Source organism: Bubalus kerabau, chromosome 15 (genome assembly GCF_029407905.1).
Source record: "Bubalus kerabau isolate K-KA32 ecotype Philippines breed swamp buffalo chromosome 15, PCC_UOA_SB_1v2, whole genome shotgun sequence".
NCBI classification, from domain to species: Eukaryota; Metazoa; Chordata; class Mammalia; order Artiodactyla; family Bovidae; genus Bubalus; species Bubalus kerabau.
Genome location: NC_073638.1, coordinates 29,348,392 through 29,363,186, shown reverse-complemented (window position 1 = coordinate 29,363,186; position 14,795 = coordinate 29,348,392). Strand labels below are relative to the sequence as shown.

The 14,795-nt window shown below is 37.9% G+C and overlaps 1 protein-coding gene across 6 annotated transcripts in view; it reads left to right on the top strand.

The window, feature by feature from the left end:
• The window catches only part of DDX6 (DEAD-box helicase 6), a 31,709-nt gene that overhangs the window by 1,030 nt on the left and 15,884 nt on the right, over positions 1–14,795 (top strand). For all 6 annotated transcript variants that reach the window (XM_055548308.1, XM_055548307.1, XM_055548303.1 and 3 more), the window contains exons 2-4: positions 2,619–3,088; positions 6,129–6,192; positions 7,073–7,177. In XM_055548308.1, the coding sequence (XP_055404283.1) occupies positions 2,889–3,088; positions 6,129–6,192; positions 7,073–7,177 (369 nt within the window). In that variant the 5' untranslated portion in view covers positions 2,619–2,888. The remainder of the gene's footprint in view (positions 1–2,618; positions 3,089–6,128; positions 6,193–7,072; positions 7,178–14,795) is intronic.

The window sequence follows — 14,795 nt, the reverse complement described above, 5'->3', positions numbered from 1 at the left end:
CGGGCCTCGGGGAGGAAGGCGGGCGGCGGGCGCCAGCTGTGGGGTGGGGGCGCCGGGAGGAGTAGCACAGAGCAGTGTTGTGCCCGGTGGGGCCCGGAGGAAGAGCGAGAGAGTTCCTCAGAGGAGCTTTGTGGGTGACGAGGGAGGGTGGGACCGTAGGGGGCGGCAAGGATTTAGGGAGATGGCGGAGGTTATAGGGTATGAGGCGGCCCTATAGGGGGCGGCAGGGATATGCTGTAGCGGAGGGCTCAGTTTGGAAGAGGACCGGCTGCTTGACGGAGTAAGGCCTTGCAGGTCAATAACGGGGTGATTATGGAGCCTCCGAATATCGGAGGAAAGAAGGGGCTGTCAGACTTAAAGGTTTCTCTTTTGGGGGGAGTCCCTATTGTTCCCTAGCTGTGGAGCTGGTTCTCTGCTCTGGTTGCGCAGATACGATTGCAGGGCCCCAACCCTTTTGTGTTTATGGGCCCAGGGAGCTGACTTGAAGTGTGTAGGGGTTTTGGAGGGGGGTATGAAGGGGAGGGGAACAAGCAATTATTTGCTTGCAAATCAAAATCATTAGCTTCTTTCCTTTATCACTCACTCCCCTTTCTCTTTCTCAGTCCCCTTGCCCCTTCAAAATAGAACAGACACTCCAACTTGCAGACCGAGCTTAGAGAAACTGCGCTGCATTTGCAAACAAAAGGTCTTTTTGGAGATGACGAGACTGTTTTGGGTGTGAAACTGTCAGTCGCTGACTACAGTCTGGGAAGTGCTGTAATTAACTCCGCTAGGGTTCCCTCCCAACTAGTCTCTGTTTCGTTCGTATTTTTGAAAATATAGAAATACAACTTGGAAATCTAAATTGGGAAGGGGTAGGAGGAATATTTCTTTTCCTGAGACGTAAAGCTGCAGAGCAGCTTAATTAAGAGGGGAGCAGTTCTCACATAGTCACATTTTGGCTCTAGGGAGATACGAGGTCTTAGGTGCATGATGGACAGTAATATACCATTTAATCTTGAGAAGTTGCCCTCTTCATCCTCTTAGTGCTTTGCAAATAAGTAATCTTCGGGTGTGAAATAGGTGATATCGCTGATCATATATAAACCTGTCAATACAGGAAACCACCTACTACCTTGAACTGAAATTAGGTGGCTGTTAACTACCCTGCTTAAGAGGTCAGTCAGTTTCTGGATGACTTCAAAATATACAGCTTTGTGTATGTGATAATCAGGATTTGCTTTTGAGCAACTTTATTTTCAATTTAAAAAAAGACATCAAAGAATTTAAAATTTGTATTGTTTGAGAAGCTTTGGCGTATGGCAGAAGGAACAGTAATTAATTAGCTACTGTATTTTCGTATATAAAGGTGTTAACACCAGAGTAGGCCTTTATTCCCTCCCACCCGCGGTTGTGAAATTAAGGTCTTACTTTAAAAAAAAATAATTTTATTTGGGGAATAATTTTTAAAAATAACTTAATCAGTACTCTGGGTGTCCTAGAAAGTTTGATTAAAGTTAGTAATGTCTTTATTCTTTCACAGATTTTTTTTTTTTTTTTTAAGCACAGGTAATTTCCTCATTGGAAAAGACCCTAATGCTGGGAAAGATTGAGGGCAGGAGGAGAGTGGGGCGACAGAGGGTGAGATGATTAGATAGCATCACCAACTCAATGGACATGAGTTTGAGCAAACTCTGGGAGATAGTCAAGGACAGGGAAGTGTGGCATGCTGCAGTCTGTGGGGTCGCAGAGAGTTGAGTGAGACTTTGTGACTGAATAACAGTTTCCTTTTTGTGTAGTGTTGGGGTTTGGTTTTTTTTTTTTAATTAAAAAATTGCTACTTCAGGTTGAGACATACTTTTGAAAAGTGTTATATTTAAAAATGTAACAGTTCTGTAGTAGTCAGACTTAAGATAGCTAAAGGTTTTCTTGGCTGTTTTTTGAACAGAAGATTTTGACGTGTAGACGTATTTATGTCCCTTGACTGCTTTAGTTATTGTTTTAAAGGGCAAAAACTTAGGGGGGAAAAGAAAATGTAGTTTTCTTCAGGTTTAACTTCTTTGGTTGAAATTCATAAGGGCGTACATAATGCTTTCTGAAAGCACAAAGTGAAATCAAAAGCTCAACTCTTCCAAGGATTCTCAGTTGTCAGAAATAGAAAAAAAAAAATGAATGAATTGTTTTGCCTTGTTCCTTTGTAGATTTACATTAATTAAGTTGTGCCATTCTTCATTGAGTTGTAATGCATTGAATGTAATGAATCATTGACTTTTAGAGGTGGCAGGGACTTCAGAGAATTCTTCCGGGAGGAACCTGAAGGGAAGAGATTATCATCTGACAGCTAATGCTAATTTAATCACAGCATTGTTCTACCTGATATTTTCTGGGTTGCTTTGAACTGATGATTTAAATGAGATCTGTCACAGTGCAGGTTTGGGTTTTGAAGCAATTCATTTTTTTTACATCCTCTTTCCTATCCTGGATAGTGATTTGATCTACATGCAGCTGTATCCTTAATTCTTTAAAAGAAGAGAGTGCTTCTAAAGGAGTTCTTCAAATGGAAACAACAAAGGGGTGTTTTGTTTTGTTTTTCCAAAATTTACTGTGTTTACTGATTTAACTTTTTTCCTTTGTTTCAGATTGAAGTGAGATTCAGATACATAACTCAACCTTGTTAGAGGGCTTTTTAAAAAATAAAGAGTTGATTCGTGCATGAGAGCAAGTTACTGCTGCTTACCGTTCAGAGACTTACAGGTGCTTGCCTGCATTGCAATAAAGGACTCATATATTGAGCAAGACTTATATTTATCTCTTCGTTTTGGAGAGCCTAATAAACTGTTATTACAGTTTCTCTACTGACTTTCAAAAGTTTTGAAGTTTGAAAGAGACATCTTTAAAATTAATACAGCATGAGCACGGCCAGAACAGAGAACCCTGTTATAATGGGTCTGTCCAGTCAAAATGGTCAGCTGAGGGGCCCTGTGAAGCCCAGTGGTGGCCCCGGAGGAGGGGGCACGCAGACTCAGCAACAGATGAACCAGCTGAAAAACACCAACACAATCAATAATGGCACTCAGCAGCAAGCACAGAGTATGACCACCACTATTAAGTAAGTGTTAGAATAAATAATAAACACACTTGGGGCACCAAGGAGGTATATTTTGCTAGTTTGTTGTTGACTACTTTATGTATATACCATTTTAGTTTAACCATTTTGATTGTGAATAGAGGACAGTTGATTGTTTGTGGTCAATAGGTATTTGTGATAGAAGAATGTATCTCTGTCATAATTAATTCAGGTTTGTTAAGTAACAAACATAGGCACGGATAATACATATTTTGCATAGAGTATTTTTTGAAACATTTCTGGCTTTCATAATGAGCTCAGATTCATCTGGTTTTTGCCAGTATGGCTTTTTTCCTAGTGTGATAACTTGACTTTATCCTAATGTGAATGGCAGTTAAAGCCAATCTTAAAGACTTGTCCAGCTTTCTGAACTTCAAAAGTACTCAGAAAATTTATCCATAACTTTTTTTTTAGTCTATGACACTTTGCTTTTCTGTCTTATTTTATTTATTTTTAAAATACGCTTTCTCCTTTTACACATACACAAAATAACAAGCAGTTTATATCATAGGGAACTCAGGACTTTGAACTCTTTGGAACACATCTCTGAATAGTCCCAAACCTCTTCGAAGACTTTTAAAAACTAAGAGCCTTATTTTACTACGGAATATTTTTCTTTTAAATTTGAAAGCATGTAGGCTGTCATCTCGACTGAGTGACTTCACTTTGACTTTTCACTTTCATGCATTGGAGAAGGAAATGGCAACCCACTCCAGTATTCTTGCCTGGAGAATCCCAGGGATGGGGGAGCCTGGTGGGCTGCCGTCTATGGGGTCGCACAGGGTCGGACACGACTGAAGTGACTTAGCAGCAGCAGCAGGCTGTCATCTTTAAGTGTACACTTTAAAGTATGTGAATGGTGACTATGATTCCAAAGAATCAGTTTAATAGAAAATTAACAATTAAGAATCTTGACCCATTTGGTATTTGTCTTTGTTAAGAATCTAGCTGTGTGAGTTGATTTAACCTCTAGAAATATGATGAAACTCAAAAAGTATGTGTTTTATTACAATATAAGTCTTTTTCATGCTTAAAAGAAGCATTTACTAAAGAAAAATAGCCCAAATTTTCAACAGAATTCATTTGGTCACTGGGAGAATTGGCATTAATGCATATTATTATTATTTTTGAGGTGAATACTATAATTGGTATAGAAATCAAAAATGTTTTCTAAATCGCAGTTCGTCTTGACAAAATATGAATAGACTAGCAACATTTAGTCTACTTTTAATTTGAAACATAAAGCTGCATTATTCCATTTTGAGAGCATTTAATGCTTAAACTCTGGTTTGAGACTGCAGTGGATTTTGCCTTTTTTTTTTTTTTTTTTTTTGCTCTTCTTAGATAAATGGGTTTTTTTCAGTTCTGTGACTCGTTAAATTTCAGTTGAAATACCATCTTTTCTGTGAAGACTCCTAGATCGCATGTCTCAGAGATAGTTAATACCTGTCTCTGTTAGTTAATCTCGCATTTAAAAAATTTTTAACTTTCTAAGATGATAAATTTTTTTGTGGGAAGATTTTGCATTGTATCGTATGCATTTTTATCCACTGTTTAGTAAATTTGACAATGTGACAAGCTGGCCTACTAGGATGTTCAACTGAAAATGCTCAGAAACTTTGGTGTGGTATTATAGACTGGGGTGAAAGGCTTTACAACTCTTGGATTTGGTGGCAAATAGTTTCCTGTGATAGAGTATCTTGGATTATGTGGGATGAAACTTTAAATAAAATATGTCCTTATCTTCCTGAATGAAGACTCGAGATGTTTGAGGGGGGCTTTAATTATGAGCTGTTATCATTAAATCAGTGAAAACTTAAAAAACAGTTGAAAGCATTGTCTGGTTTATTGACAGTCTTTTTTTCTGTTAGATGCTTTGGATATTATATTACTTGAAGTTTTTACATGACCAAAAAGAAAATTTTTTTCTTTCATGGTTTCAAGATCCCCATTAAAGAAGATTGAGAGATGTTTTTTATTGACAGCTAATTTTTCCAGGCACTGTGCTGAGTGCTTTATAGAAGCTATTTTATATAATTTTTATCTTATTTTATATATGAGAGAATGGAGATTTAGAAAAGTAACTGTTGCAGGGTCACAGAACAGATATGTAGAAGAGTCAAGGCTTGAACTGAAGTCTGAAACTTTATAGATTCTTTGGTTTTAACTAGTCACCAGGAGCTACAAAATCAGATGCCTGTAGGGGACTGCCGGAGAAGGCAATGGCAACCCACTCCAGTACTCTTGCCTGGAAAATCCCTTAGAGGAGGAGCCTGGTAGGCTGCAGACCATGGGGTCACTAAGAGTTGTACACGGCTGAGCGACTTCACTTTCATGCATTGGAGAAGGAAATGGCAACCCACTCCGGTGTTCTTGCCTGGAGAAGCCCAGGGATGGCGAAGCCTGGTGGGCTGCCGTCTCTGGGGTCGCACAGAGTCGGACACGACTGAAGCGACTTAGCAGCAGCATCAGCATAGGGGACTGCCAGATGAGAGGGGACTTGACCTACTTAAAGGCATCAGGTGCTTGATTTTAAACTCCAGTTACTAACGCCTATCAAACTGTTGCTATGTGGAAATTTGGAACCAGTGTTGCTGCTAAAGCTTTCCGCCCTGCCCCCCCCCCCCCCCCACAAGAAAATCCAGAATCAACTTTATACAAAATATCCTAGTTTTTTAATGTTGGCAACTTTAAATGAAGTAGTACTATTTTAGGTCAGACAAAACACATGGGTTACCAGTTTTGAAAACAGTTGAATTGTATACAACATGCTTCTCTTGAAGAGGATGGATATCTTTTTTTCCTTCCATTCTTGATTTTTTAAGTTTTCCCTAGATTGTTGTGCTTTGTAAGAAAGAGTATTTTTTCTGGAGTTGTTTATCTCTGTTGTTACCTGTATTCTTAAGTAAATGGCAATATATTAGTGTGCTTTTTAGAAATTATTATCAAGATGAATTACCTTTGTATTTTAGAAAGTAATGCTGTGAACTCTGATACTTCAATTTTACTCTATTCTCTCTAGACCTGGTGATGACTGGAAAAAGACTTTAAAACTCCCTCCAAAGGATCTAAGAATCAAAACTTCGGTAAGTTGGTTGTAACATTCAAGTGGAAAAATGATGTGGAAACTCTTAAAAGTGAAGTAGCTACTTGATGATGACAGTAGGCACTGCATGTTTACTCTTAAGTAAGTTTAACTGGTTGAAATTGTATAGCTTATATATGATTAATTGCCAAAAATTTCCACTATTTGGAGGAATTGGTAATAATGTGTATCCATATTAAATATTGTGTTTATACATATGTGTATCTTATCTCACTTGTGGAACACATAGTTTTCATGGCATTTTCTCAAAAGTCTCTTGTTTCTAGAAGCACAATAAGATTCAGGCTAGGTTTTATCCACATTTTGTGGATGGAAAAACTGAAGTTGAGAGGTTAGTTCTCTTAGCCCAGCAGTGTCAACCAAGGGTGATTTTTGTCCCCTCAGAAGCATTTAGCAATAAGTTATCACAGCTGAGGATATGCTACAGGACAGCCCCCTTAGAGCAAACAATATTCTGGCCCAAATGTCAATGGTGTTGGGCTTGAAAAACTCTGGTTTAGACTAGGGTGTTTGTAGGCAGTGCATGGTAGAACTAGGTTTTGACTTTACACCTTGTGGTTTACAGTTCACAGCCTGGTACTTGTATAGAAATAACAGTATTCCATCACTCCTTAGCAGAAAATGACCACAGGGTGGCTGGTCTTTCCCCAAAACATAGTTTTTAAATGGCTGATTTGTGTTAGAGTGGCTGTTTTTCGGAAACAGTTGAACTGCAGATTAGGACAGAGAACTAATCTGCATATATTTTTTTAAATGGGATAAAGAATTAGTCTCTCAGACACTTTCTTAAACATGGTAATTACTAAAGAAACACAGTTGTACTTCATTCTTTTGAAGCTTGTCTGTTTTTGTTTGACCAGGATGTGACCTCCACAAAAGGAAATGAGTTTGAAGATTACTGTTTGAAACGGGAGTTGCTGATGGGAATTTTTGAAATGGGCTGGGAAAAGCCATCTCCTATTCAGGTATATTTCCCCTTTTTACCTCCTATGTAATGTTATGAATTAAGTGTTGCATACTTTTTGATGGTTTAGTGAAGCAGTATTGCTCTCCAGCGTGTGCGCACATGTATGTATGCTTGTACATGAACACACACTTTCTGAACCTTAAAAGGGTAAGTTACAAAATCTTGGCATTTCGTCTCTAAATGTTTCACTATGTATTTCCTAAGTCTAGGGATATTCTCTTGAACAAGCATAGTACAGTTATGTTCAGTCAGTTTTAATGCAGTATTTCTAACTCATCTGTCATTTGTAGTCTGATTTTTAATTGGGTCCCAAATTTTGTCTTAAAGTATTTTTTTTTCTTCTGTACAGGACCCATCCTAGGATCAGATATTGCATGTAATTGTTACATCTCTTTTAGTAGTTAAGTTTTTCCCTACTCTTTTTTTTTTTTGGCGGGGGGGAGGGGGTGTCTTTTATGACATTGACATGTTAAAAATAGAACTCCCTTCCTTTTTTTATTCCAGTAGAACATTTTTCATTTTGAGTTTGTCTCCTGTTTCCATGTGATGTGATTCAAATTATGCATTCTTAGCCAGAATACTGCAGAAGTCACTTTCGGAGTTACGGTGTTCATTTATTCCAAGGGTGATTTTAATTTTGATTACTCTTTCAAAATGGTATCTTGATTTTTATATTACATATTTCCGGCCCTGCCCCCTCCCCTTGAAACTAACAGTCTGTGGGAAGCATTTAAGGCAATGCCGATATACTATTCATCAGAATTTTCCCCTAATTCCTCCTTGATGTATCTGTATATTATCAGTGTAACTCATAAATTCCTTTTTTATTAAATGGTATTTTTGTGCTTGAATTGTCCCATATTTGGCCAGTGTGAGCTCCTTCAAGCCAGTTCCTTTGTTTTTGTAATGTGTTCATTTTTTTCCTCTGATAAACTATTTTGTAAAGCAGTTTTAAGTTTATAGCAATTGAGCATAAGAAATTTTTCATAAATCCCTGGTGACATTCATGCATAGGTTCCCTGATTATCAGCATTCCCCACAAGAGCAGTTTTTGTTAAAACTAATGAACCTATGTTGACATATTATCACCCAGAGTCCGTAGTTTACAATAGGGTTCATTGTTGATATTGTGCATTCTGTGGGTTTGAATAAATGTATGATGACGTGTATCCACCATTATAGTATCATACAGAGCAGTGTCACTGAACTCTGTGCTCTGTCTTTTTACCTTTCCCTCCCCCTTCATTTTTCTTGAGCACTTTTTGGTGGTATATCATGATGCCAAGCTTATCGGTACAGCTACGCTTCCCCAGCCTCAGAATCAGCTGTTTCTCCAAAGAACTCAAATTCCAGTTAGTTGGGAATAGTATTAGAGACCAAGATCTAAACACTAGGTGCACTCTTTCAGTGGAAAGAGCAAGGAAATATATGTATATATACACACGTATGTAGACCTACATACAAATTTGATGTGTCTTTTGTCTTCACATAAGTTGAAGCTGTCAAATCCAAGCTGTACTCAGGACAAACTCTGTGACATCATTGAGCACTTTTTCATTGAACAAGCATGTGTCAAGTGACCTAGAAAGTGTTAGACCCTGAGGGTGTTATGATGAACAAGATAAATAGGGTTCCTGCACTCAGAGTCTGATGGAAAGGACTGCTAATTATACAGGTAATTTGAGTGTGATATAATGGGCACATATATGTAGACATTAGGAGAAAATGGAACAACCTGGAAGAAAAGATCCATGTTCCAAGTGGAGAACTAGAATAGTGATTGCCTAGGAATGAAAGTGCCTTTGTGGACAAGCTAGAAGAATTTTGTTGTGGTTGGAAAAAGTATGAAGATAAAGTTATACCTCATTAGGCAGTCTGAGTGCAGAGACCAAAAATATTTAGGAATTTGCTTTTTTATAATGTAGTTCATGTTAATCTGTTTTATCTATAGGAATGAAAAGTTTTATGGGTACTTTTCTACTGAATCATTCCACTTTATAACTCTATACTTAGCAAGGTGTGTGGCAGGAAATAGGCCCTCAGTTGTATTATTTTGATGAAATTATGATTAACAGATGTCTGTAGGTGAACTTGGTCTAGAGAACTGTTTGAGAGTACTGGCTTTGCATTCAGGTTGCCCAGATTGAATCCAGCTCTCCTGCTTTCCAAGTTGATTATTTGAGATGTCTCTAAGCCTCAACTTTCTGGCCTATAAAGTTGATACAGCAGTGTAGACCATAGAGTTGTTGTAAAGATGAAGTGAGGCAACTCATGTTAGTATCCTTAGTACAGTGGCTGCTGCTGCTGCTAAGTCACTTCAGTCGTGTCTGACTCTGTGCAACCCCCTTGACGGCAGCCCACGAGGCACCCCCGTCCCTGGGCTTCTCCAGCAAGAACACTGGAGTGGGTTGCCATTTCCTTCTCCAGTGCATAAAAGTGAAAGTGAAGTCGCTCAGTCGTGTCCGACTGTTCGCAACCCCATGGACTGCAGCCTACCAGGCTCCTCCGTCCATGGGATTTTCCAGGCAAGAGATAAATGCTCAATAAATGTTACAGGTTTTTATTTTATGTAGTAGTTTTATCAAAAAATATGGTTCATTTAGCAGACGTAATTCTTGATGGACCCTTAATGTCTCATGTTTCACACCTTTGTATTAAAATTTTAAATTCACTTTGTTATTTGCATCCTCAGTTTGATATAGCATATAGGCAAGTAACTCTCCAGCCACTTAGCCAGTCTACCATATGGCTTTTTCTGTAAAGTAGAAATGAACTCCTTCACAGGGTTTTTTTTGTGAGGATCAAATGTAGTGTACAGACATACCTCGTTTTACTGTGCTTTGCTTTATTGTATTTTGCAGATACTGCATTTGTCTTTTTGTTTTTTAAACAAATTGAAGGTTTGTGGCAACCCTGTGTTGTCAGATAGTATTAAAGTATTTTTAAATTAAGGTATGTATGTTGTTTTTTTACACAAGGCTACTGCACACTGAATGGACTAGAGTATAATGTAAGCGTAATTTTTGTATGCCCTGGGAAACAAAAATATTTGTGTGACTCGATTTCAATGGTAGAAACGAATCTGTAGTGCTTCAAAGTATATTTTGAAATAGCAAGCACAGTATGAGTGTAAGGTATTATATATACCTGAGACTGCCGTTCACATTGACTTTTCCTATAGTATTGCTTTGTCTGAGAATCCATGGAAAATATAAGATAACGTGTTTTAGACTCTGTGTAACAAACCATAAATACTAGGACTTCAAAAATAAGTTTAGAGGTTCTCTAGTGAAATCCAGCCTCATGAGTGGCATTCTTCTACTATTTTTATCTACCTTTTCTCCTTACTTATTTTCTTGTCATTGTTTTCTTTTTTCTTCCCCCCACCCCAAAATGTGTCTGTTGTCTTGTATAGTACTTAGTTTTACCATGTTATCCAGGCATTTTTTTCCTCTCCAAATATAAAAGCCTCTTGATGGGTGTCACCTCCTTTAGAGATGAAACTTGGTTGCACTTTGGCTGTGGTATAAGATTTTTGGAAAATTAGGCACTTAAAATCTTTTGAGAGGATATAATTTTACACCGACAAGCTGGAACCAGATACACTACAGATTGGTTCCACACATCTTTCTTTGCTACAGCCATCTGTGACTCTAGTTCTAGGTCTGAATGCTATGCACAGTAACATAACTGTGCCATTTTAAAGGCGTAGCTCTACAGTAACAGAGCCTTTTTTGGAGTACCTAGGAGTCTACTGTTTTATTCTGTTTAACATTGCAAACTTATATTAACTTGGAGATGATTGAAAAATGACAGCCCTTGCCGTTTCCAGACTTGAGGCACAACTTTTGAGGACTTTATAGATAAGAAGGTGATGGAATAGCAGGTAGTTAATTATTGAGAGAAAAACAGAAGTTAGCTTTGGCAACCAAATTTCATATTAAGTTGGGAATCTCAAGTTATTTTTAGGAATTATTTCATTAACCAAGTCTAATTAGTCATTTATCAAATTTATAGTTAAGAATTAGAACATTCTTAATTCTTTTGTAATTCATTCCTCCTGCTAACAGAATTTACTATGGCTAAAAGAATTGTTTTCTTAAATTCTCAAAAATGCATGTCTTCATTGGATACTATGGTAAAACTGGAGTGTGTTCCTTAGGCTGGAGATACTATTTTTGAAATTACTGTCTTCCATCTCCTTTTTTTTCTACGGAGCAGTAGATACCTTAATCATAACTGCCTCCACAGTATCCATTTTGTTCTCCCTGAAACTAAGATTTAAGTTCAACTGACCCTAGGAGTTAAAAAGCAGTTGGTGTCTCCATTTAGCTGCGGAAGTTGACTAGACTATCCATCGGGGACTGGAGAGAACGTAATTCCTCAGAAAAAAGTTTAGGGTTCTACTAAGAAAGGGAAAGTGTTAGTCTTTCAGTCGGGTGAGACCCCATGGACTGTAGCCTGCCAGGTTCCTCTGTCCATGGAATTCTCCAGGCAAGAACACTGGAGTGGGTAGCCATTCCCTTTTCCAGGGGATCTTCCCAACCCAGGGATTGAAGCCTGGTTTCTGGCACTGCAGGGAGATTATTTACCATCTGAGCCGCCAGAGAAGCCCTGAATGCTGAAGCTCCAGTATTTTGGTCATCTGATGTGAACAGCCGACTTACTGGAAAAGTCCCTGATGCTGGGAAAGCTTGAAGCAGAAAGAGAAGGGGGTGTCAAGAGGATGAGATGGCCGGATGGCATCACTGATGCAATGGACATGAGCTCTGGCAAGCTTAGGGAGATGGTGAGGGATAGGGAGGCCTGGTGTGCTGTAGTCAGTGGGGTCACAGAGAGTCGAACGACTGGGTTGCTGAACAACAGCAAAGAAAGGGAAATGGATACTAGGGTTATTAAAACACAATAAATACATATTGGCTCAGTCCCTAGATCTTACAGTGAAACTGGAACATGGACTTTGGAAAATGGCAGAATCAGACATACCTTTAAGTTCGTGGGATTTTTTTTATTTTCGGTTTTTGTGTTCTGGTGGTGTTTTGTATGCTTGTTTTTTGCCTTAGGGTATTGGTCACAGAGATACAGTTTACACATTTTAAGTAATGCAGTTAGTTCAGTGGGTTTTTTTTTATTTTTTTTATTCACAGTTGTGCAGCCAATTACTACAATCAGTTTAAGAACATTTTCACCAAAAAGAAACTTAGTAGTTACCCTTCTTCTCCTAGCTCTAAGCAACCACTAATCTACTTTCTGTCTGTATGGATTGACCTATTCTAGACAATTTCATGTAAATGGGATCATAAAATTCATGCTCTTTGTGACTCAGCTGTGGCTTTTTGACTTAGCATATTTTTAGGATTCATCCATATTGTAGCATGTGTCAGTACTTTATTCCTTTCTATTGCTGAATAATATTCCACTGTATAGCTATACCACATTTGGTTTATCCAGTCTTCAGTTGGTAGAGTTGTGTCCACTGTTAGCTATTATGAATAATGCTTTTTTGAACACTGATGTATATAGAATTTTTTGTGGAGGTATTTTCATTTCTCTTGGGTATATACCTAGGAGTAGAATTGCTGGTTCATATGGTAATTTTTTTTATCTTTTTGAGGAACTGCCAGACTATTTCCCAAAATGGCTGTATATTCTACTTGGTAGTGTATGAGGTTCCAGTTTCTCTTATTTGCAGACCTAAGTTCAAATCCTGATTCTAGCATTTCTTGCTTAGTCACCTTGTGCAAAGCAATCTTGAGGATCCATTTTGCCATTCGTAAGACAAAAAGGAACCTAACTTGAAAGGATATAATTAACATTAAATATCTAAGTGTAGTACCCATCACAGTAAGTTTTTAAAATTTTTAGCTTCCTTCCTCCTTTCTCTTCTCCCTGGCAGTTCCCCATGACTTCTCTTGAGTTTCAAAGCTGTCTGAATCTGACTTGAATTTTCTCACTTCATATTGTTTAATCTTCCTAGCAAACAGTGGTAAGAGACAGTGTGAATATACTGAATTCTCTGACTGCTAATCATAATAGCCACCATAAGAGACAAAGTACAGTGCATCTTAACTTACAGGCTAGCTAGCTTACTTTGTTAAAGCCCTATCCTTAAACAGTTTCTGTTTCTGTAGAACATAAGTCCTGTCAAAGAGCAGAGAAATAGAAGTCAGTGGCCTTTAAGTCATAATGTAAACCCCAAAAAGGAATTAGGATACCCCCAATCTAATTCTATCCTGTCTCACTTCATTGAGATATCTTATCCTTTTAAAGGACCTGACTCAGGAAGTCACTGAGAGACAAAAGTCTTTTTCTGCTGTCGAACTGAGTGGTATACTGGTAACCTGTTTAAAAACCATAACAGAGATTGAACCCATGTGATAATTGCCCTTCAGGACAACTGAAGATTAATAGAGTTGACTCAGAGTTATGGCTCAAGGGATAAAGAATCTCCCTGCAAAGCAGGAGCTGTAGGAGATGTGGATCCCTGGAGGAGGAAATGGCACCCCACTCCAGTATTCTTGCCTGAAAAATCCTGTGGACAGAGGAGCCTGGCGGGCTACAGTCCACAGTGTCACAGAGAGTCAGACACAACTGAGTAACACATGTGCTCAAGCAAGGAAGGATTTAAGACCAGAGGGTCGAACCAAGACTTTCTTCTTTGACCTGCTTCACCCTACATAATAAGCAGACTGTTTAATGCTGGCTGTTGGAGTAAGATAACAGAGTGTTGTCACTGAACTATTTTCACAGTTGTTCTGGCAACAATGTTAGTTATTCTGATTATATGGAACCCATCTGACCCCTGTGATTGGGGTTCTAAAATAAGTATCATGGTAGGAAATGAAAGTCATGATGCTTATGACTTGGGTATTTCTCCAGTAACAGTTTTAAATTGCTAGACATATTTGTTTTGGTCATTAGCTCAAGCATAGAAAGAACTAATTATAGTGATTATTATAGTGATTATGAATATTTTTCCTAATTTATTTTTCTAATTTTCTAGTTGTAGAAATTAGTTTTAGAAATAGAAGTGTTCTGCTTCCTCTGTTCATACCTGTTTTACCTTTTTAAATTTCTCTCTGTATATGTGTATTTAATATATAGTAATTGTTGAGAATCCTTTGCTATTGTCTAGGAAATTTGCCCTAATAAGAAATATTATCTTCTGCAAAACACTCATGTGTGCAAAACACACATGAGTAAGCCAAATTTGAAAACGAGAAGTCAGGGCACATCTCAGGACAGAAGTTGGCTGCGAGACAGACATTGGTCATTATGTAATGCAATTTAAAAAAAAGATAGGACCCAAGACTAAACTTTTCCAGCTGAGTCCTATTTATGTAGGAATAAAATTGTCCAACCTACAATTTTTCATTGTGGTCAAGTTGGTTTACTAGTCTCAGAATATCATATAGTCCTTCTTTTGAATATTGTTTGTGCTGTTTTTTCTTCCAGTTTTTAATTGTGAAATGTCCTTTGCTTATTTTCCTCTATGTGTTTATTGTGTCATCCCAAGTTCCTCCTCTTTTTCTGTTGTTGATGCTCACAGACATCATGTATGTTGTTTGCTCATACAAACTCAAAGGTTTTTATTACTAAATTTAGTATGTATTTTA